The sequence below is a fragment of the Vulpes vulpes genome, chromosome 1 (genome assembly GCF_048418805.1).
Source record: "Vulpes vulpes isolate BD-2025 chromosome 1, VulVul3, whole genome shotgun sequence".
Classification (NCBI taxonomy): domain Eukaryota; kingdom Metazoa; phylum Chordata; class Mammalia; order Carnivora; family Canidae; genus Vulpes; species Vulpes vulpes.
The window spans coordinates 90,228,028-90,253,012 of NC_132780.1; the positions used below are offsets into that span (position 1 = coordinate 90,228,028).

The 24,985-nt window shown below is 37.9% G+C and overlaps 1 protein-coding gene across 1 annotated transcript in view; it reads left to right on the forward strand.

Moving 5' to 3' along the window:
* The window catches only part of TXLNB (taxilin beta), a 50,635-nt gene that overhangs the window by 20,951 nt on the left and 4,699 nt on the right, over positions 1–24,985 (forward strand). The window contains exons 5-9 of the mRNA XM_025997808.2: positions 3,077–3,271; positions 5,058–5,177; positions 8,560–8,634; positions 14,287–14,379; positions 24,669–24,764. Of these exons, the coding sequence (XP_025853593.1) occupies positions 3,077–3,271; positions 5,058–5,177; positions 8,560–8,634; positions 14,287–14,379; positions 24,669–24,764 (579 nt within the window). The remainder of the gene's footprint in view (positions 1–3,076; positions 3,272–5,057; positions 5,178–8,559; positions 8,635–14,286; positions 14,380–24,668; positions 24,765–24,985) is intronic.

Genomic DNA, 24,985 nt, shown 5'->3' on the forward strand with positions numbered 1-24,985 from the left:
CTGTAGTTCTTCAGAACTCTCCATTCTTCAGAAAATAGTAGGTAGGTTTTCTATGACCGTTTTACCTGTCCCATGCAGCTGCTAATTTCAGTCTTCACCCAAGATGAAAGCTGAAGAAGGACACAGAGAGAGAAACTTACAGTATATCATTCCCTTTTTACAAGTGTCAACTTCCCTATAGCATCTGTCTGACCTCCAGTTCTCCAGTGTTTTTAAGTAGTGGTTTCTTGCATTTTGTCCAGACCTCATACTTGTTATCTGTAGAAGGGTCAAAGTGATATGAGCTTCCTTGGTCATACTAGTAAAACAACATAAGTATATCTGCTACTAAAATCCATGTGCTAGGAGCTTGGGAAGATACAGAAAAAGAATGCATGCCAGGCTCTTCCACCAAAAAACTCTTAACTATCGCTATTCTTTATTAAAATTGATTCTTTAGGGGATCCCTGGGTGGCTCAGCAGTTTAGCACCTGCCTTCAGCCCAGGGCATGATCCTGGAGTCCTGGGATCGAGTCCCACATTGGGCTCCCTGCATGGAGCCTGCTTCTCCCTCTGCCTGTGTCTCTGCCTCTCTCTTTCTCTCTTTGTCTCTCATGAATAAATAAATAAAATCTTTAAAAATAAAATAAAATAAAATAAAATAAAATAAAATTGATTCTTTAGTGGGTCAAAAAAGAACCCACAAAAGATCACAATTTAGGGTAATCTAGAAAAAGACCAGTGAACCTATGAGACATGGATTTATTTCAAAAAAATACTCATATATTTGAAGCACTAAATGTGAACTTCAAACTATACTGAAAAAGAACTTTCCAGTAAGAGATGGGTGTTTCAGGGAACATGATTTTAGTAAATAAATAAGTAGGATTTGTTATCAGAATGTCACAGAATTTTAACATGGAAAGGATTGTAAAACTCATCTAGTCCACCTTACTCATGTTTGTATGTAAATTAATAATTTGTTGATTAATTGAATTAACATTTACTGAATACTTATGAATCACCTGCCAGGCCCAGCACCAGTTCTAAGATACATATTGCTGCTTGCAAAGTCTCTTTTCTTAGTTATTTCATACTTTATTTTTCAATCTTATTTGCATTATCAATTGTGACTTTGAACAATGTGCTTGATAAGGAAAATTTGTTCTCTGACATCATCCAAATGATTGAAAATTTTTTACCAATAGAACCAAGTTTTATAAGATTTTGCTAGATTTATTTTTCCCTCATTGATAAAAAATGTACTGTAAAATGCAAAATGCTACTTTGTGGGTCAGGATTCAGTGCTGTAATGGTTTGACCTGTGTTTAAACCATCCTAACACCCACACCTTCTTTCTGTACCCAGTTGCCAGTGATAAGCTCAAACTTGCTAACTATCATGGGATGGTTCTTTCATTTACTCATTCATTCATGGATGGAATAGTTATAAATGCAAATGGCATTCAGATCATGGTCTGTAGGTCTACAGCTAGGAACCTGTTGACTTCTAAGCTAAGCTGGAGCAGTAAGGAGACAATCACTATTATATAGATATTCAGTGACTCTTGGCAGATGGCTATAGTCATTCTTAGTGAAATATATATAGTAAGAGCATACAAAGAGCAGAGAAATATAATATCTCAGTTAATGTCCTCAGATTAGGAAATGATATTTCCTACAATACCCCTAAGAAGGTGTCACCAAATAAATGTTTTATGACTTAATTATGATTCAGATATCAGGAGGTTTTTTTTTTTTTTTTTTTTTTTTTTTTTTTTTTTTTTTTTGATATCAGGAGTTCTATCGGAGTTGGAGAATATGTTAATATGGTAGAGGAAAGAAGATACCTAATGATAACTTAAAATATTTTCAGAGCATAATTCTTAGCATCAGTTTTTATTTTGATCACATAATTCTACCATAATAAGGATTTGAACAATTACTTCTATTTAAATCATTTTTTCTTTTTAAAAATCCTGTTACATAATTTGATCACAGGAGGCAACTAAATGCAGTATAATTTTACTTGCCAACCATGAAGCAAGCTTTCATAATAACAATTAATCAGAACTGAAAGGCATCCTAAAATGTCTATATCATTTTTCAGCAGTGCCTCTATCTTTGGTATGATATAGCAAGATTAAACCCTTTGATTCTAAAAGAATGAGAGGCATCATCACAAAGCAAATACTTCTCAATATAGATATGGGGGAAATTTGGGCACATTGTTAGTAGTTAGCAATGAAAGGAGAGTTTTGATTTGGGAGAAAAGAGAACAGAAATGATATAAAAGTTAATTTCCAATTCTTGAATGTTAACAAAGCAAAAGAGGGAGAAATTAGATGTTTATTTGAGAGTTAAAGAAAATTTGAAACTTAAAATCGCTTTCAGATTCAAAATTTATATTGAACATTTCAATTACCCTATGTGACACATGGGCTGATTGTTCTTTCAGAAATAAAACACCCAGCAAATTTTCTAAGATTTATTTTTACATTCTCGAATTGCTATAATTGATCTATAACTATCTTTGTTTCCTTTACAAGCTTGCGATGAAAGTTTTCCTTACTAAGAAAAAGTTTATATTGTGATCACTTATATTTACAAAACCTGGGTAATACAATTATGTGGTTAACATGCCCTAGTTCTTTTATAGAGGAATATGAGATCTATTATTCTTTTTTCTGTACCAAACCAAGGAAACACAGAATCTGTCTCATCAATCAGTAAAGCTGAGTGGCCTTTTTTCCAGGCCACAGCCAAGAGATCAAAACCCTGTTACTGCATGTTTGTTAGAAATTGCTACAGTTTATGCAGTCAGCCAGAGACCCGTCATCTTTAAAACAAGCCTATTCATCACTAACTATCCATTTCAAGGCCTTCATTGCACCTGCTCCGAGTAACCATGTATTTACAACTGAAACCTTTGCTCATACATTTATTTTGGGGCTGAGCAAGGTTGGCTCCAGAGAACTGAGGAAAAAAATCCTACTTAACCCTGCACACTAATCTCCTTTCCTTTACCTAACCCTGAGTTCTATAAACCCAGATGCATGTAAGCCAGCCTAACAAAAGACTTTGCTTTTTATCCACAGGAGGAAACCCTTCAGCGAGCACGTGAGGAAGAAGAGAAGAGGAAGGAGATCACCAGTCACTTTCAGACCACTCTGACAGATATCCAGGCACAGATTGAACAGCAGAGTGAGCGAAATATGAAGCTGTGTCAGGAGAACACAGAGCTTGCAGAGAAACTGAAAAGCATCATTGATCAGTATGAGCTCAGAGAGGAGGTGAGAACCACATCAAACAACTTAGGGGCACATAAATAGATTCAGATCTGGGCTGTGAAGATGGAGGACGTGGTTAATAAGAAAGTTATGGCCAGCCCTCTCAATTGATTAATATTTAGAATTGGATTTCTTTTACTAGCCAAAATAAAAACAGGTGGTGTTGCAAAATACCTGGCTGAAAGCCATATGGGGTTTCTTCAAAACTGGAATCACTGCAAAGCAAAGGTAATAAATAGGAAGTAGGAGGCCATGAGCACAGTTATCCCGGAAAATAGTATTTCTCAGCTTTTTAAAAATACTCTCTACAGAGCCAAGAAATATCTCACAGATTCCCTCTTAAGAATTATCATGTCATCTGAATGAATCTGCATTCTTTATCCCCCTCAAGCCAATAAGAGTATTAAAAATATAATTATAATATTCTTGATATTAGTTATTCAGTTTGTGCCAGGAAAGGTGCTGAGTACTGTACTTTGCATGCAATGTCATTTCATTGTCTCAACAAGCTTATGCACTAGACAGTACTTTCTTATCCACATTACATGGATGGGAAGCAGAGCCTGAGATTAAAGCACTTATCTGCAGTCACAAAAGCCAAAAGAGTTTTGCTTTCAATAGTTTACATTAGGGAGACTATGGGGACCTTTTATTATTCCAAAACTATATTTTAATATTTAATATATTTTTAAGACTCCAGAAGCCCTCTCAGGATTTTTATGTCATGTTATTTTCCCCATCCTACCCATATTTTAAATGTCTGCCTTAAATATCACATAGCAATCACAGTGGCTGTGTTGGCAACATGCTAAGATTTTATCAAGAGAAAAACTGAGCACACCAAAGCAGTAGTTAGGTAAATCAAGAAACCCCTCACAATAAGCCAAAATGCTATGCTACCATTTTATCCTGTCACCAAGATCAGTCCTACTCCAGAATGATAGGTTCAGGCAAAAGCAAAAGGGAAGAAGCTTACAAACAAAATGTCCATACTCTATAGAGAGATCACAGGTAAGAATGGCCTGGTAGACCAGTAGTACATTCTTAGGAATGGTTCTGGATAAGCTCTAAGCCAGAATTCCATAGTCTTCTTGCCACTGGGACCTACTAGTGACCAAGAAATGATCTGCACTGAAGTAGAATTAGAAGCTTCTCTTCACCAAGCTAGTTGAAAGGTCAGAAGATATAGGGGAAGCAGTAGCACCTTTGCTATTAATTCATCTGTGACCTTTGGCCTTGTCTTGCCCATCAGAGCAAGAGTTGAAGTGGGTGGGAGGGCTCCCCGCTAAGTGCCAGGCCCTGGGCCATGCTAGTCCTCCAGAGCTGCCTCACAACCTTTGAGACAAGAATGTGGAAGAGAATTCACTGGAATAAATTGTGATTAAAAGCAATTTTATATTCATAGTAATCATCAAAATACTGAGCAATTGTGCAATAGCGCTCACAATATGCATCAGTTTGCCATCTAGCATAATAAGTAGCATCATATCTGTAGTTACTAAGTTTAGAAAAATAATGTTGAGAGCTTGTAGAGCTCACATTACTGAACTCTGGCCCCTCTACCTTTTGCAGCCATCTTTGTGTAGTGCAAAATGCAGGGGACTCCACCAATTTGTGACTTTTTTACAAAGCCATAAGTGATGCCAATGTATTTATTCCCTACCCCCCCCCCACCTTTTCTTTAAATCTTAAAACCTGGAGAACATATATGCCAATATTACTTTTTATTTTATATTTCTCAGCACCGGTAGTAAGTCAAGCCTGATCTGTGCAATTTATTTTCCCTTAGCATCTGGACAAAATATTTAAACACAGAGAACTGCAACAGAAGCTGGTGGATGCAAAGCTCGAACAGGCACAAGAGATGATGAAGGAAGCCGAGGAGCGACACAAACGTGAAAAGGAATATGTATTTATCATTTTAGTCAGTGTGCTTGTCTGGTCTGCCTGGGGGTCAGAGAACCCCAAGAAAGCTGGTTTTGATTGTAGTTACAGAGCACTAGACAGATGGAGAGAGCCCGAGCTTCCTAGAGAACTACACTGGCCAGCCAGTAGAAGGCACTGTACCTACACAGTTTTTTATATAAAATAGTCACACATCTGTTCAACAAATCTTTTTCAAGCACCTGCCATATGCTAAGCATCGTTCTAGGGGCTGGGTACAGCAGTGAACAAGACCAAGAAGGCCATGTCCCAGCACAGAGACCAGAATCTAAGAAAAGACAGGCAAGGGACACCTGGGTGGCTCAGCAGTTGAGGGTTTGCCTTTAGCTCAGGGTGTGATCCTGGGATCCTGGTATGGAGTCCTGCATCGGGCTCCCTGCAGGGAGCCTGCTTCTCCCTCTGCCTGTGTCTCTGCCTCTCTCTGTGTGTGTCTCCCATGAGTAAATAAATAAAATCTTTAAAAAAAAAAAAAAAAGAAAAGAAAAGATAGGCAATAAGCAAGCAAGGAGGAAAATTTCAGATAATAATCAGTGCTACTAGGGAAATAAGGAGGAATTGAAAAGAAGAAGAGCAGAAGGACGGGGCAGACTGTATGTAGCCTGGGGGACCAGGAAGCCTTCTGGAAGGGAGGATGCTTGAGCTGCGCCCGCCTCACGAGAAAGAGGTGGCCTCCGGCAGTAGTGTGAATAGCAACAACGAAAGCCCTCAAAATAAGAAATAAAGCATTTAATTATATAGAACCCAGGAAAATAGCTATTCCACTGTTGGTGTAATTACTCTCTTAGGCAAAGTATACTTCCTTTAGGATATCAGTACCTTTGATATATAACATATGAGACATGACAGAAGGATAACTAGACAAAGCTTCACTTGAAAAAGACTAGGGGTGGTTTTGAGGTGACCCAGCCTTAGCAAGAAACTAGTGTGCTGCCCTATTTTCTACGCTGGTTTAGCAAAATAGCAGATTTGAGTCCAAAAATATACCGCCCTCAGTTCTTCAGAGCTAGCCACCAGCCTGGGTTCCAGCTCTGATGCTTCTTTTTGAAAGTGATGAAATAATCAAGTGAGAGCAGGAAAGTTTATTCATCCCAAGCAGAACATGCAGCCACCTTCCTCCCTCACGGTCAGGAACTGGGTTCCTCAGCCTGCTCTGTGAAGCAGGGGCTCAGAGGGCCAGAGGGGACCCTGCAGGTCCTGTACCCCACAGCTGCCTCAGACCTCCAGAGGATGCGTTGATTGTACTTCTATAACAATTAGCCTTCACTGCTCACTGGGAGGTGTTGAGGAACAGATAATTCACTTTACAAATGGAGAATTTGAACCGTGAGAAAAAGATAAACTTGGATTAGAAAAACAATGCTTCTAAGTTTTTAAAAATAACTTTATTATTGTTTTTTGTTCTAATTACCAAAAATGGACATTTTTAAAAACAGGAGTAAAGAAAAAGGAAATCTAAATCAGCTTATCTTCAAATACACTAGAAACTTCTTAAACTGATGGCCACCTAATTGACTAGCTATGATGTCCATGATGTCCACCATTCTCTCTGTCAACACACTAACAGATGCCTATAACAAGTTGAATCCTGTAGCTAGACAACCACTTGAGTTTCTACACATGGGTTCCCAAGATAAGTAAGATGGCACTGACCAAAAATTAGCTCTTTGCTCCCAAAGTTATTCTTGCTTTTGTATTATGAAAACCAACAGAATGACACAGAAATGGATGAAATGTAAGTGTGAAAAGAAAGAGTTGTTTCTATGAAAACTATGCTTAATGCTTTGAAAGACTAAATGTAGGCAAATAGCACAAACAATTGTCAAGTTAGATGGGAGTAGCTATAAAAGACAGAGAGAAAGCTATACAATTCCAAAGAATGATCCAATCAAGCTTCTTCACAAAAATCTTTAGGGCTGTAGGTTCTAGTACTATTGTTTAAAAAAGTAAAAAATATATATATATAAATTTTAAATAGCACATTATGGACATAATTTTTACAAAAACAAAACAAAATATATAAGAAACTCCTCTGAAGTCCAATCAGAAGACCTATATCCAAAACAAAGAGCGTAGCTCTCTATCAAAACTAACAAATAAGGGATCCCTGGGTGGCGCAGCGGTTTGGCGCCTGCCTTTGACCCAGGGCGCGATCCTGGAGACCCAGGATCGAATCCCACGTCGGGCTCCCGGTGCATGGAGCCTGTTTCTCCCTCTGCCTGTGTCTCTGCCTCTCTCTCTCTCTCTCTCTGTGACTATCATAAATAAATAAAAATTAAAAAAAATTTTTTTTTTAAATTTTAAAACTAACAAATAAAAAATAAATAAATAAATAAACATACATCTTAAGTTAAAATAAGATATTTTATTATTTTTAAATATTGATTGATTGGAAAGAGAGGGAGAGACAGAGAGAGCACAAGTAAGGGAAGGGGCAGAGGGAGAGGGAGAAGGAGGAAGCAGACTCCCTACTGAGTGTGAAGCCCAACACAGGGCTCAGTCTCATGACCCTGAGGTGGTGACCTGAGCCAAAATCAAGAATCAGATGCTTAACAGACTAAGTCAATGAGGCACCCCAAAAATAACATGTTTTACATATATTTGTGTCACTTTTATGCCTAGAATAACTTTTTCAATGTAACCTATCAGCTCCCAGTTACGGCTGTCTTTGATATAAGGACCTTGGTTGTACTCGAAAGGCTGTCTTGTGGAAGCAGGATAAGACTTATTTCATAAATATTCTACAAGATTTGGAATAATAGGTCAAATTTCTAACCCAGTGTTTCTCAAAATGTAATTCAGGGAACACCAACATCCAAACTATCTTGGGTATTTGCTCTCACTATAGACTTCAACCACACCCTACACTTCCTAGTTTACATTCTTTGAGAGGGATCTACATTTTAACATGCTGCCTAGCAGATTCTGATGCATGCTATGGTGGAGAACTGTGGTCTGGGAGAATAACTTTGAGTTTAATATAAAGGAACACTTGTTCACAACAGTGATCCAGGTGGGGGTGCTCTGGAGATGTCCAAGCAGAGGCTGAATGATGGTTGAGCAGGACTGCTAGAGAATGTTCCAGAATTTGGTGGGAGGTTAAATTTTGCATGATTCATGCTTGAGTTGGAGATTATTTTTCTCTTTTTTTTAACCAGGAGAACCACAAACTTTTAGTGGAGAATCCAACTGTTCAGACTAGCTGCTTTCTAAGATATTTTGCAAAGTTCCCTAAAACTTACTTAAAGAGGGTTAACCAGCAAGTTATTAAGTTTTATACACAAATTATCACCAAATGGTGATGTAAAGGACAATTTGACAGTCTCTCCATGCATTCTTTCTTCTCACAGTTGCTGAACCAGGCAGCAGAGTGGAAACTTCAGGCCAAAGTACTGAAGGAACAAGAGACAGTCCTGCAGGCTCAGGTGAAGTGGGGGAGACAACAGTGCATGAGGTGTACTCTCCTTGCTGTCCCCACATAAAGGGGCTGTGAACCAAAGATAGTCTGCACCAGGATTTATGTGTCACAGGGGGGCAGGAATTAGAAATGAACACTAACTTCATACTTATGATTTTAAAGTAAAAAGAAAAGCACAGTATTATATCTAAGAAAAATAAATTCTCCACAACAACATCCAGTCAAAAGGTTTGTTGATATATCAGTAGGGGCCCTGAAATGGTTCACTAGAATGAGCTGGGGTCCAGATTCCTGCCTGTCCATAATATGTCTCCTTTCTCTCCTCCCCATTACCCTATTTAAGTAAGAATAAAATGGCAAATGGTCAGATGCACCATACAGAACTGTCAATACTGAAAATATCTGTACTGGTTTGATATCGTTTATAACAAAGGAAATTAGAAAAATTAAGTCAGCACCTAAGTTTTTGTGCTATCATAGGTTGGCCTTGTCAGTGGTTAATGACTAGAGACGATGGACAAGTAGGGCACAATTTTGATTTGGCTCCGTGATGTCATGTGCGTGTTCTAATGAGACTATAAGAATTCATAATTCACACTCAAAGCCTCAGGCAACAGATGACTCTATCCCTCTTTCCCGTGCCCTTGTGGCCCTGCGCCTTCTGGGAAAGGTTCCCTGTCATATTCCAGGTGAGTCATCCTAGGGCTGAGCTGTAAAGAAGCACTAGCACCCCAGCTGGGAGAAATGTCCTAGTGAGAGAAGGACTATAAAGTCATACAGAACAAATAAATTCACAGAAGTTGAGGAAGTCAGAAGGCTTCCAAGCTGGGCAGTGTTAGTTTAAGACCTGAGTGATTCACTTGTAAATGTTGATGTGCTGACTGCTATACACTTATTCACTCTAAAAACCAAAGCAAAAAACTTGTCATTACATGAATAAACAAGTTCAATGAATACTTCTTGATTTTAAAGAAGCAAATAAGAAACTTAAAATCACAAGTTGTATCACTGCAGACAAAGACACAGATAACATTTTTATATCTAACCTTCCTAAAGCAGACTTTTCCAGTGTGAACCAAATGCAATGAGAGAGTCATGTATTCAGCTAGCATCAGAATGTAGGCCTTTAAAGACCTGTGGAATAAAACATAAAGGTGTGACCCAACTTCCCACCTATACCCCCTCAAATTTGAAAAAGCATCTACCAGGGGTTTTAGACTTGCCCAGGTTTCTCATTTGCCCATCAATACTGGACTGAGTCCAGGGACCTGGGTCAGAGTCCTGGCTCTGCTGCTCAGAATTTATCTAACCCTGTGCAATTCATCTGAACCTCCTTATACCTAAATCTCCTTGACTGTAAAATAAGGATACTATAATGTATCACAAGCTTTGGAGTTCTCCGATCCCAGGGAGACTTTACTATTCAGTATTCAGTATTCCCAAAACATAACAGCATACAAGGCAGCAGCTACTATCTAAAATACAGTTGTTTTTGACATTATGACAGCTCTCCTTCAGAGCTATGGATGGTAACTGTTCATATGTTTGGTTAAGTTTATAAAAAGAAAATGAGTTAATGAACATGTAATATATGCAGTTTGCTTTCAAATTATGCACTCAGAGCACTTAGCTCCATGCCTGACCCATAATAAGCATAATTATTTCAACCAATATTTATTGAGCACCTGCTTAGCGCTAGGCAAGGTTATAGGTGTTGAAGATATACTAATCAGTAAGAGAATCAAAAATCTCTGCCTAATTAAATTCACAATCTAGTGATAACAACAACATTGATAAAAATGCTAACAATTAGTTGTATGAACCAATATCACTATTATTTCATGGGTGAAGATCTATATAAGGATATACGAGACAAAAGGAGTCTTATTTGCAAAAAAAAATTAAGAGCCACTGGAAAAGATGATCTCAAGACCCTGTCAGCTCTAGTTCTTGAATGCAGAGAATTTCCAGAATTGAAGCCGTGTGGTCCTAAGCTGGGTTAATCTTGCCTTCTCCTCTATTGCTTTGTTTTTCGTGGTGTGTGGCTCTTGGCAAGGACCGCTCCCTGCCTTGTCTGTCTCTTGTCTTCAGGCACTTTCTAAAACTCCAGGAATAACTTAATCTTCAAGAAGAATATACAGGCCCCCAAAACCTATATGTAATCATGTTTAAAGTTTCTCTTGATAAGTAGCAACATTTTATTTTTAAAACCTTTAAACTTTGAGAAACACAATCTACCACAGGTTAGTTGGCATAGCACTTGAACACTTCCTTTGGTTTCACAATCTTTAAAGGACAGGGGTGGTAGGAGGCAGAGGTCTTAAGTCCCCATTTCTACAATCTGAGCAAGGACAAGGACAAATTGTGTTTTACTAGACGAAGTCACTTTTAGCCATAAGACAACAGCTTGCCAGTTTGGGACATGGTTTTCACTTAGGGAAGAGATGTCTGGCTTTCAATTATATGAACCAAGGCAACAGAGTAAATGACAGAAATGATCAATGGGATACAATTGTCACTACAAATAGAGTGTTCATTGGATCGATACAGATGAAGATGGTAGATGTGGAAAGCCAGCAATCGTAACAACGCAGCCACAAAAACAAAACAAAACAAAAAAACAGCCCAAGGGTTAAAGATCATCAGGTAAATTGTTAAAGACAGTAATCAGAGCCTTTAAACTCAGAAGTCCTCACCTTCCATATAGATGATGAGAGATTACTCTGCAACTATTATTATTGGACTTGTTCCCAAACCGAATCTCGTAAGTTTGCTAGGCGAATTCCTGGACATGCTTCTGTTTCCTATATGCTATAAATGTTTGTAATTCAAATTCAGTGCTCTATTCAAAGAATGTGAGTGTCGCTCACCCACTTACCAATGAAAATGTTGGGGGCAATTGTTGTTATTACTAACCCTAGAAGAGTTTGTTTCTATTTCTGCTTCTGGCAGGAGCACTGTGGATGACCTCTGAATGTCCCTTCCATGCTTCTCTGAAATCCCAAAATAAGAGCAGGAATATGACACATGAAACCAAACAGGCATCATGTCAGCATAATAGTGAGAAAGGAACATATTAGCAAACAAATATCCATAAAATAACAGGAAGTGTCTATTTTTAAGTAGTATAAGTAAAGAGAGAGTTGGTTACCTGGGAAAAGTTATAATCCACACAGATTTTGCCACCTACAGCAAAGAGGTCAAATAAGAAGAAAAGCTGAGTACGAAAAACAGTTCTAGAAGGGAAATGGGGAGTTAACTGGTTCATAGGTGTCGAGTTTCAGTTTTGCAAGATGAAATAGTTCTTGAGATTGGTTACACAACAATGTGACTATAGTTAACAGTACCGAACTGCACATTTAAAGTAGTTGAGATGGCAAATCTTATATTACATGTATTTACCCTAATTAAAAAGAAAAAAAAACAGTTGAGGGAAGAAAAAAACAGGCACTAGAAAAAGGCCAGGAGAAGTGGTAATGAAATGAGACACTACTTCCTGGCACTCTGGGTGTGTCTGCCTTCTCCATGCCACAAGAAAACATGAGGAAGGGAAACAAAATCTACCCAACCTATACACCCAAAAGAGCATTTTGCCCAAAGGAAGGGGAGAAGCTGACCAAGGTGGGTGCGGTTGTTCCTTGCTGATACTGTCAAGCAAGGGACAGTGCATGTGCACACTCCTGCTCTCCTGTCTGCAGCCTGCGACTACAGGGCTGCAAGAGTGGGTTTGGAAGAACCTACTCAGGAGGCCAGAGTATCTACCACTATCCTGTAACTCTGCAGGAATTACTGAGAAGTGAGGAAAAGAAAGGAGAGAAAGTCAGAAAAAGAAGCTTAACAGGAGATGTGACCAAGAGTGCCAATAAACGGATTTTGTGATAGAATGTGAAGAGGATCAGCCCAGAGTTTCGGTTCTCACCCTAGACCATTAGATCATGTGCAGTATAGGTAGCCAGACCTATAGAAGCTTATCTTCGGATTAACAGGCTTAACCTACTCATGGGCCCTGAAATCAATTCAGTGGATTCCAGCCAGTACTTTGAAAAAAATGAAATGGAATTAAATAGAATATGTCAAGAGTACTTTGCACATAAGGAGTTAATGAGTAAGGATTATCTTATGCACTGTGTGTGTTTGTGTCTGTGTGTGTGTGTGTGTAAAACCCTAGAGTACTTTCCTCGTTATGAATTCCCCAATGCCCCTTTACTCAGTCTTCTTTAATCTGTGTGCCAAGGAATCACAGGAAACAAATTTCAAATTTTAGGCCACCAGAGTTGTTCCAAGCTCTGTCACATATTCACAGAGCTAAGGGATGATTCCAAGATGATGGCCAGCCATTGTTTGACTTTTCTTTGGAAAATCTATCCTGTGGAAGTGTTTTGTGTTAATTATTTTGTTGTTCTTGTTTAGTGCAGTAAAATCTCTGCCATTCTAAAACATTTCAGAATAAGCCATTCTGGATAAGCAGATTTTCTGGGTTCTAGGGCTTGTTTGATTCCCATAGTCTACCTCTCACCCCCAAGACTGAGAAGTCTCCAGAAAAAGAACCCTCCAGAAAGCAGAACTCTGCTTTCAAAATGACAGTGTCACAGGTACCCCCAGCTAGTCATTTTGTCCTCATTTGAAGAGTTGGAGCAGTTCCAGGCAGTCAACAGTACTAAACACTCATTTGAAAATGCAGGCTTTACTAACAGGTATCATCCATATTAAATTTCCACTCACTCAAAGCATGCTATTCTAAAATCATTTTCGAAAGCAAGATTTTATTATTGCATTACTTTCACTAGCAACACACTTTCCTTCTCTGTCTTGCTTTATTCCTACCTCAAACTCAAGCCTTGGAATAAGGATAGATAGGGGTGAGCCACACATTTGCCAGTGTTAACCCATATGATGTTTTATATTGTGTGCACATTAGAAAGGGCATTCCTTCCTTGAGACTCATTCTTTCCATCTGTAGAAAATTAGTATGATTTTGATGAAAAGGGGCATTTAACTGCTTTTGGCTAAAACACTGTATTCATAAACATACAAAAGCAAATTGACCAAAATGCAAATAGCTGTTGCTTAGTGTGGCACAAGCTATATAATGGCGGCCACCCATGTCTGGCCCACCTTTCATACCACTTCTTTTCATCTGTCTACATTCTCACTCCCTTCAAGACCAAGTTCAAGGTAAGCCTTGTCCACAAAAACATGGCTCACATGAACACCTGCCATGCTTACTTCCTTCTCTGATGGGCACTATACTTAATGAACTTTCACTTTGTAGTCACTATACCATAATCAAGTTGTCTTTGAGATTAATCTTCCTATCAGGAGTGCAAGTCTCTCAAAAACAGTAGTCATGTGTTAAATGCTTTTGTACATATAGTCGATGCATATGTTCAGTGCTCAATAAAAGTTTGTTGGTAAAAGTTATAATGAAATGATGACATATGTTACTATTTCATTTTTCTTTAAAGATCTCCTTCAGTCATACTCACTGACTTAGGTTGATCTCATAGTAAATACAAGAACTGAACATATTACTAACATTGTATTGAGAATTCCCTTTAATCACTTTTCTTCTCAAATAATGAACAATGACAAGTTGTTTTGTTCTGGAAGCATTCTGAAAGCAGCTCTAAAAGAGATCTACTTTTTCCCCTGTTAACAGCTTACCCTCTACTCTGGAAGGTTTGAAGAGTTCCAGAACACACTAACAAAAAGCAATGAGGTGTTTGCCACTTTCAAACAGGAAATGGATAAAGTGAGTATTACTTATTCCCCATAAACTCTGACATTTTCTATTATGACAGGCAATTCTCCTTTGGGTTCATTTTTCTCTCATTAAGATAACTCAATGCATTTCATGAAGTAATTAAACATTTATATATTCAAATGAGATTTAAACTGTATTTTTTTTATTGGTAAGTATCTAGTGAATTAATCTCAGGAAGAGTCCAAAAACACTAGGATACATTTTCACTTTGTGAAAGAATATTTTCTAGTCCATAGAGAGCAAAAAAAAAAAAAAAAAAAAAAAAAAAGACAAGAGCTAGCAATTTCACATTATGTTGTTTATACTGAAATTTCTTAAAAATCTAATTTTTAAAGATTGAAGGAACAACTTTCATATAAATATGCAAGAGTACAATTTTATAGTAGAAAAACCATTTCATACAACTCTTCCAATCCTTCTTAGAAGAGAATATATGTAGTATGATATAATTGACAGAGCCTTGAATGAGAAGGAAGCCTGAATTCAGATTCTGGGTGTGTTGTTACTCCTCAAGTAGCATTGGACAATCCATTTAACTTCCCTTCAATTTTCTTTTTCTTATCTATAAATTAAGATACTATTCCCTTGCCTACTTCACAAGATTGTGAAATTCAAATAAATTAATATATTTTAAAGAATTTTAACCTTTCTTATACTCGCTTACAAATATAAAGTACTAAATATTATTATTAGACATAATATTTAAATTTTATTCAATACAATATTTTCCCAAAATAAAATCAGCATCAAAATTGTGTTTCTTAAGAAGCATTGGCATTAACTTTTTTTAAGTGCACAAAGTATCTTTCTAAAACACTTTCTTGGGGTGCCTTGGTGGCTCAGTCAGTTAAGCATCTGCCTTCAGCTCATGTCATGATCCCAAGATCCTGGGATCCAGCCCTGCATTGGGCTCCTTGCTCAATGGGGAGCCTGCTTCTCCTGCCACCTACACTCCTCCTGCTTGTGCTCTCTCTCTCTCTCTCTCTTTCTCTGTCAAATAAATAAGTAAAATCTTTTTTAAAAACAAAAAAAATTAAAACATTTTCTTAAAATTATATGATAAATTTCACAATTCAGTGAACAAACATAAGTAGGCCAACACTGGTTAAAAGTTACAGCTTTTCGGGATCCCTGGGTGGCACAGCGGTTTGGTGTCTGCCTTTGGCCCAGGGCGCAATCCTGGAGACCCGGGATCGAATCCCACATCGGGCTCCCGGTGCATGGAGCCTGCTTCTCCCTCTGCCTGTGTCTCTGCCTCTCTCTCTCTCTCTCTGTGACTATCATTAAAAAAAAAAAAAAAGTTACAGCTTTTCCTCTCGGGATGGAACTATCTATTTTTCAAAAATCTTTTTTTCACTATACAGTACTAAGATTGGAATAAATATTGGAACAGGAATTTTTAATTAAGGATTTATTTACTGACTTTTAAAGTTGACCTGAGAATTAGCATACACACACAAAATTGATGGGCATATTGCATTTCTTTGACTGTGGTTCCATAGATTTCGTCAAATTCTTAAAGAGGTTGATGAAATTTAAAAAGTTTCTAAACTACTAAGTTGGTTAAGAAATGATCAAAATTAAAAATCAGTTAAGTCTCACCCAGCTTCCTTATAGAGCCCAGGGGCTGACAGCCTGGGCCCAGCCTCTGGTCTCCAAGTCTACCCCAGCCTCAGCATGGCAAAAGCAGCAAGTGCCCAGGGGTGGTTCATCCAGAGAAACTACACCTGATTACATGCCTGACCTTCCCTTCATCCAAGTAGAGCAGAGAGCCAAAGTTTCAGGTTAAAAAATGATGGGCTGCATTTCATTAAATTCTGTATCCCCTACACCCAGTTCCCTACTGGTGACCAGCATATGTTGCATTAAATAAAACAAAGTAACTCTAGCCCCACTCTTCTGCTAACTCACCTGAATATTCTTCCACTTCTCTGAGCCTCAATTTCCCCAGTGATAAAGTGGAGGTGAAACAGAACTTTCCTTATGAAACTATTTCAAGGGTGAAATGAAAAATGCGTGTAATCACATTCTATGAATCCCACCACAACCTACAAATGTAAAGACAAAGGGAGCAAGAAGATGGTGGTGGAGTAGGAGAATCCTAGGCTTGCCTCAGCCAGCAAACACTAGATAACTATCAAATTATCCTAAATACCCCAGAAATTGACCTGTAGATTGGTAGAATGAACTCCACAACTAAAGAGAGAGAAGAGGCCATATCAAAGAAGGTGGGAAGTGCAGAGCTGTGATTCTGGGGAGAAACAGATCACAGCTGCTATGGAGGGAGGGAGCTGTGGTCATGGAGGAGAGAGAGAGAGAGAGGAGCACACAGGGGAATGCACAAGGAGAACATTTCTCCAAAGCCATTGGCTTAGAAAATGAGAGGGGCTGAATTTTGTAAGCTGTTAGAACCAGCATGTCTTAAAGCCTGGTTTAAAGGTCAGCAGGCTTGGCTGGAGAGAAGCAGGCAAGAAACCCAGGGTAGACAATGTGGAAGCAGTCATCTGAAGAGCACCTGGGACAGCACACAATGGGGACATTATTCAGTCTTCTCATAGCATGTCCGTTGGAGGCATCATTCATGGAAACACATCTCCAGGAAAAAAGGAGCTGGCCAGCACCATTTCTCTCCTCTGTCCCTCCAGCATAAACACAGAGCCACCTGCAGAAAGCAGCACAGCATGGATGCTGGCTGCCGTGGCATACACCAGAGACCTTCCCTGAAGCACCAGATTCTGGGCACTACATGACCTCTTCTTCATTAAACCATTACTTTCAGGAGCAGGAGACAGAAGTGGCCTTTCTAAGACATAGAATACAGAGACTTAGACAAAGTGTTAAGATGGAGAAATTGATCCAAAGTGAAAGACTAAGATGAGACCACAGCCCAAGACCTAAGCAAAACAACTATAAGTAACATGTCTGATGGAAAACTTAAAGCAACAGTCATAAGACTACTCACTGACCTTGAGAAACAAATAGAAAACAACAGTGAGACCCTTACTACAGAGATAAATAGTTTAAAAAGAATCAATCAGAGATGAAGAATGCAATAAACAAGATTGGAAACAGGCTTGATGCAATGAACAGCAGGATAGAAGAAGCAGAGGAACAAATTAGTGACCTGGAAGACAAAGTAATGGAAAGTAAAGAGGCTGAACAAAAGAGAGAAAGAAGAATTTTGCAACATGAGAATATACTTAGGAAACTCAGTGACTCCATCAGATGTAATAACATTTATATTCTAGGAGTCCCAAAAGAAGAAGAAGAAGATAAAGGGGACAGAAAATTTATCTGAGGAAATAATAGCTGAAAACTTCTTCTCTTACCTGGGGAAGGAAACAGATATCCAGATTCGAAAGACACAAAGAAAAAGAAAAAAAAATAAGTAAAAAATTAAAAAAAAATTAAAAATTAAAACAATACACAAAGAACTCCCATCAAAATCAACAAAAGCAGGCCAACACCAAGACATACTTATGTCTTTTACTTACTTATGTCTTTTAATTACTTATGTAATTATATTTGCAAAATATAGTGATAGAGAAAAAAAATCTTAACAGCAGCAAGATAGTCAAAGTCCTTAACTTACAAAGGAAAAGCCAAAAGGCTAGCTGGGGAGTTCTCAACAGAGTGTTGGCAAGCCAGAAGGGAGTGGCATGATACATTCAAAGTGCTGAATGGGAAAAAAAATCTGCACCTAAGAATACTCAATCCAGGAAGGCTATCATTCAGAATAGAAGGAGAGATAAAGAGTTTCCAAGACAAGCAAAAACTAAAGGAGTTTGTGACCACTAAATCAGCCCTGTAAGAAATATTAAAGGAGACTCTTTGAGTTCAGAGGTGAGACCTAAGGTGACAGTATAAAGGCAGGAAGCACAAAAGCAGTAAAAGTGAATACTTCTGTAAAAATCAGTCAAAGAATTCTCATTAAAAAGGTATAAAATAGGGATCCCTGGGTGGCGCAGCGGTTTGGCGCCTGCCTTTGGCCCAGGGTGTGATCCTGGAGACCCGGGATCGAGTCCCACATCGGGCTTCCGGTGCGTGGAGCCTGCTTCTTCCTCCGCCTGTGTCTCTGCCTCTCTCTCTCTCTCTGTGACTATCATAAATAAATACAATTTTTTTAAAAAAAGGTATAAAATATAATAACATATACTTAAAAGGAGGAGAGAAGAATGAGTTCAACCCTGAATGACGATAATTTTAATTTAAACTGCTATTTGCAGAAGAGGTTATATACAAACCTAATGGTAACCACATATCAAAAACCACTAAAAAACATGCAAAGAACAAAGAACAAAGAGAAAGAAATCCAAGTAAATCACTAAAGAAAATCAGTAAAACATGAAAGAGAGAAAGACAAGAAAGGATCAGGGAAAATCTCCAGAAACAACCACAAAACAAGTAATAAAATAGCAATAAATACATATCTATCAATGATACTTTGAATATAAATGGACTAAATGCTCCAATCAAAAGACGTAGGAGTCAGAATGGATTAAAAAAAAAAAAGATCCACCTACATACTGCCCTCAAGAGACGCATTTTAGACCTAAAGCACCTGCAGATTGAAAGTGGGGGGATGAAGGAATATTTATCATGCAAATGGATATCAAAAGAAAGCCAGAGTAGCAATACTTGTATCAGACCAAGTAAACCAAGTAAACTTTATTTTTTTTAAAGATTTTATTTATTTATTCATGAGAGATACAGAGAGAGAAAGGCAGAGACACAGGCAGAGGGAGAAGCAAGCCCCATGCAGGGAGCCTGACATGGGACTCAATCCTGGGACTCCAGGATCACGCCCTGGGCTGAAGGCAGCTCTTAACCTCTGAGCCACAGGGGCTGCCCCCAGGTAAACTTTAAAACAAAGCCTGTAACAAGAAAAAAAGAAAGGCACTATATAATAATAAAGGGGAATGATCCAACAAGAAGCTTTAACAATTGTAAATATTTATGCACCTAACATAGGAGCACCCACATATATAAAACAATAACAAAAGTAAGGGAACTAATTGATAATAATACAATAATAGTAAGGGACTTTAACATATCAATGAACAGGTCATCTAAACAGAAAACATACAAGAAAATGGTGGCTTTGAATGACACATTGGACCAGATGGACTTAACAGATATTCAGAACATTCCATCCTAAAACATCAGAATACATATTCTTTACAAGTGCACATGGCACATTCTCCAGAATAGATCATAGATTATAAAATAGGCCACAACAAATACAAAAAGATTGAAGTCATACCATGCATCTTTTCTGACCACAATGCTATGAAGTCAATCACAAGAAAAAAATCTGGAAAAAACCACAAGTACATGGAGGTTAAACAACATGCTACTAAAAAATGAATGGGTCAGCCAGGAAATCAATGCAGAAATTTAAAAATATATGGAAACAAATGAAAATGAAAACACAATAGCCCAAAACCTTTGGGATGCAACAAAAGTGGTCCGAACAGGAAAGTATATAGCAGTACAGGCCTACCTCAAGAAATAAAAAAATATCAAAAATCAAAAAAACAACCTCATCTTACACCTAAAGGAGCTAGATAAAGAACAAACGAAGCCTAACACCTGCAAAATAAGGAAATAATAAAGATTAGAGGAGAGGATGTGAGGGCCACCTGGCTGCAACATCCACCACTCCATTGACCACCAGGATTGATTCCGTTGATCTGGCTAGCTAGGTGGGTGTTTCGATAGAGGAAGACTGTTCTTTAGTCAGGGATATACAAGTAACTACATTCCCCTCCAAGAACTTCAAACAAGCTCTCAAGGTCCATTTGTAGGAGAAGGTAGGGTAGTCAAGCTTCTAAGACTCAAGACCCATCCAAATGAGGTGCTACATGTGGCAGTCTGCTTTTCTGAAGAAGAAAAGGAAGAAGAAGAAGAAGAAGAAGAAGAAGAAGAAGAAGAAGAAGAAGAAGAAGAGATTAGAGCAGAAATAAATTATATGGAAACTAAAAAAGCAATAGAACAGTTAAACTAGAAGCTGGTTCTTTAAAAAAAAAATAATAAAATTGGCAAACTTCTAGCCAGACCTACCAAAAAGAAGAGAAAATAAATAAATAAATTTTAAAAATCAAAGATGAAAGAGAAATAACAACCAGCAGCACAGAAATACAAACAATTATAAGAGAACATTATGAAAAACTATATGCCAAAAAATTGGACAATCTAAAAGAAATTGATAAATTCCTAGAAACATATAGATTACCAGAACTGAAATAGGAAGAAACAGAAAACTTAAACAGACTGATAACCAGCAAAGAAATTTAATCAGTAACCAAGAAAATCCCAACAAACGAAAGTCTGGACCAGATGGATTGACAGGTGAATTCTACCAAACATTTAAAGAAGAGTTAATACCCATTCTTCTCAAACTACTTGAAAAAAAAGGAAAAGGAAGGAAAACCTCCAAATACATTCAACCAAGCCAGCATTATCCTGATACCAAAACCAGATAAAGACATCTCTAAAAAAGAGAAGCACAGGCCAATATCCCTGATGAACATAGATGCACAAATTTTCAGTAAAATACTAGAAGCCAAATCCAGCAATACATTAAAAGAATCATTCGCCATAATCAAGTGGGATTTATCCCTGTGTTGCAAGAGCAGTTCAATATTTGCAAATCAATCAATGTGATACATCATCGCATTAATAAAAGAAAGGATAAGAAACATATATGATCATTTCAATAGATGCAGAAAAAGCATTGATAAAGGAACATACCTCAACATAATAAAGGCCATATATGAAAAACCCACAGCAAGTGTTTTCCTAAATGAGGAGAAACTGAGAGCTTTTCCTTTACAGTCAGGAACAAGACAGGGATGGCCACTCTCACCACTTTCATTCAATATAGTACTAGAAGTGCTAAACACAGCACTCAGACAACAAAAAGAAATAAAATGGATCCAGATCAGCAAGGAAGAAGTAAAACTTTCACTATTTGCAGATGATATGATACTATATATAGAAAACCCAAAGACCACCAAAAAACTGCTAGAAGTGATAAGAGAGTTCAGTAAAGTCACAGAATACAAAACAACATACAGAAATCTGTTGCATTTCTATACACCAATAATGAAGCAGCAGAAAGAGAAATTAAGAAAACAATTCCATTTATGAGCACCAAAAACAGTAAGATACCTAGGAATAAACCTAACCAGAGAGATGAAAAATCTGAACTATAAAACACTGATGGAATAAATTGAAGATGACACAAAGAAACGGAAAGACATTCCATGCTCATGGATCAGAAGAACAAATATTGTTAAAATCTCTACACTACCCAAAGCAATCTATACCTTTAATGCAATCCTTATCAAAATAACAGCATTTTTCACAGACCTAGAGCAGTCCTAAATATGTGTGAAACTACAAAAGACCCCAAGCAATCTTGAAAAAAACAAAACAAAACACAAAGCTGGAGGCATCACAATTCCTGACTTAAAGTTATATTACAAAGCTGTAGTGATCAAAACAGTATGATCAAAACAAAAATAGGCACAGAGATCAATAGAACAGAATAGAAAACTGAGAAATAAACACACTAATATATTGTAAATTAATCTTTGACAAAACAGGGAAGAATATCCAATGGAAAAAAGAATATCTCTTTAACAAATGGTGTTGGGAAAACTGGACAACAACATGCAAAAGAATGAAACTGAACCACTTTCTTATACCAAATACAAAAATAAATGCAAAGGCCTCCTGGGTGGCTCAGTGGCTGAGCCTCTGCCTTTGGCTCAGGGTGTGATCCCAGGGCCTGGAATCGAGTCCCACATCAGGCTTCTCACAGAGAGCCTGTTTCTCCCTCTGCCTATACCTTTTCCTCTCTCTCTCTCTCTCTCTCTCTCTCTCTCATGAATAAATAAATAAAATCTAAAAAAATAAATGAATAAAAATAAATTCAAAATGAATTAAAGACTAAATGTGAGACCTCAAACCATAACAATCCTAGAATTTTTTTGACATTAGCTATAGCAACTTCTTAAATATGTTTCCTAAGGCAAGAAAATTAAATAAAAAATAAACTATTGGGATTATATCAAAATAAAAAAACTTCTGCACAGTAAAGGAAACAATCAACAAAATGAAAAGACAACCTGTGGAATGAGAGAAGATATTTGCAAATGACATGTCTAATAAAGGGTTAGTATCCAAAATATATAAAGAACTTTTAAAACTCAACACCCAAGAAACGAACAATCCAAATTAAAAAAAAAAAATGGGCAGAAGACATGAATAGACATTTTCCAAAGAAGACATCCAGATGGCCAAGAGACACATGAAAACATGCTCAATATCACTCATCATCAGGGAAATATAAATCAAAACTACAAGGAGATATCACCTTATGCCTGTTAGAATGGCTAAAATTAACAACTCAGGAAAAAAATAAGTGGGAAATATCAGAAAGGGAGACAGAACATGAGAAACTCCTAACTCTGGGAAACGAACAAGGGGTGGTGGAAAGGGAGGTGGGTGGGGGGTGGGGGTGACTGGGTGACGAGCACTGAGGGGGGCACTTGATGGGATGAGCACTAGGTGTTATGCTATATGTTGGCAAATTGAACTCCAATCAAAAAAATGCCAGCAAGGGATCCCTGGGTGACGCAGCGGTTTGGCGCCTGCCTTTGGCCCAGGGCGCGATCCTGGACACCCGGGATTGAACCCCACATCAGGCTCCCGGTGCATGGAGCCTGCTTCTCCCTCTGCCCGTGTCTCTGCCTCTCTCTCTCTCTCTCTCTGTGACTATCATAAATAAAAAAATAAAAATTAAAAAAAAATGCCAGCAAAATAAAAAAAAGGGAATAAAAGAGAATCATGTTATTTTTGAAAATAAAAAATAAAAAAAATTAAATTAACAACTCAGGAAACAACAGACATTGACAAGGATGCGGAGGAAGGGGAACCCTCATGCACTGTTGGTGGGAAGCCAAACTGGTGCAGCCACTCTGAAAGACAGTGTGGAGGTTCCTGAAAAGTTAAAAATAGAACCACCCTATGACCCAGCAATTGCGATATTAAGTACTTGCCCAAAGAACAGAAAAACACTAAGTCAAAGGGATATATGCACCCTGATGTTTATAGCAACATTGTCTACAATAGCCAAATTACGAAACAGCCCAAGTATCCATAGACTGATGAATGAATATAGAAGATATGGTACATTTAGATATGCAATAGAATATTACTCAGCCACAAAAAATGAAATCTTGCCATTTGCAACAACATGGATAGAGCTAGAGAGTTTTATGCTAAGTGAAATAAGTCGGAGAAAGACAAACACCATATGATTTCACTCATATGTGGAATTGAATAAACAAAACAAATGAGGAAAGGAAAAGAGAGAGAGAGAGAGAGAGAAAGGCAAACCAAGAAATAGGCTCTTGGGACGCCTGGGTGGCTCAGCGGTTGAGTGTCTGCCTTTGGCTCAGGGTGTGATCCTGGAGTCCTGGGATCGAGTCCCACATTGGACTCCCTTCATGGAGCCTGCTTCTCCCTCTGCCTGTGTCTCTGCCTCTCTCTGTGTGTCACATGAAGCCATAAATAAAATCTTTAAAAAAAAAAAAAAAGAAAGAAAGAAATAGACTCTTAACTAAAGACAACAAACCAATCGTCACCAGAGGGGAGATGGGTGGGGGGATGGGTACAATAGGTGGTGGGGATGAAGAAGGGCACTTGTCATGAGCACTGGGTGATATGTGGAAGTACTGAAATCACTATATTATATACCTAAGCTAACATTATACTGCATGATAACTTACTAGTATTTAAATAAGAACTTTTAAAAAAAAATGTAAAGCCTAAGAAAATAGAAAGCTGCCTTTGTGTAACTACTTCTCAGATGTGTCAAGATAGTATCAACATTTTAATGGCTAAAAAGCCTGACCAGCTTTCTCACTTAGAGTCTTCTATTTAATAAAATCATTATTGCAAGTTCATTCTTGTGACTGAATAAAGCTACTTTAAAGAAAATGCAATTGACGAAACAGTGTGGACCTAAGTAGTTTCCTTCTTCATGAATTGGCTCTGGTGCAAGTAAGTCTTGTTTACCACTGACCTAGATGATTCAGAAATAAATATGACTCTCCCCACTCAATCTTCATTCCTTGACATCAAACCTGCTTGCTTCGGCAGCTAGTAAACAAGAGGACTTTTCTTGGTGTCGCATATGGAACTTATAGCTTTTTTCGATATAGTAAGTCTTCAGGATTAACATTAAAATACTCTAATTTCTGTAGACAACTAAGAAAATGAAGAAGCTGGAGAAGGACACAGCCACGTGGAAAGCTCGGTTCGAAAACTGTAACAAAGCTCTGCTAGACATGATAGAAGAGGTAAGGAGGGTTTCCCCAGAGCTGATTTCCCCCTGCCTGGTCCAAATATCCATACTTAGAAAATAATTATGACCTAACAACACAAATTATTATCTTTGAAAAAGAGCTGATCTTTTTCCCTGAGATGTGACATATGAAATTGTAATAAAAATATTTAGAGCAAAATAGAATTGGGACCAGACTCCCAAAGAGCTTTGTGACCCTAAGTCACAGCCTACTTG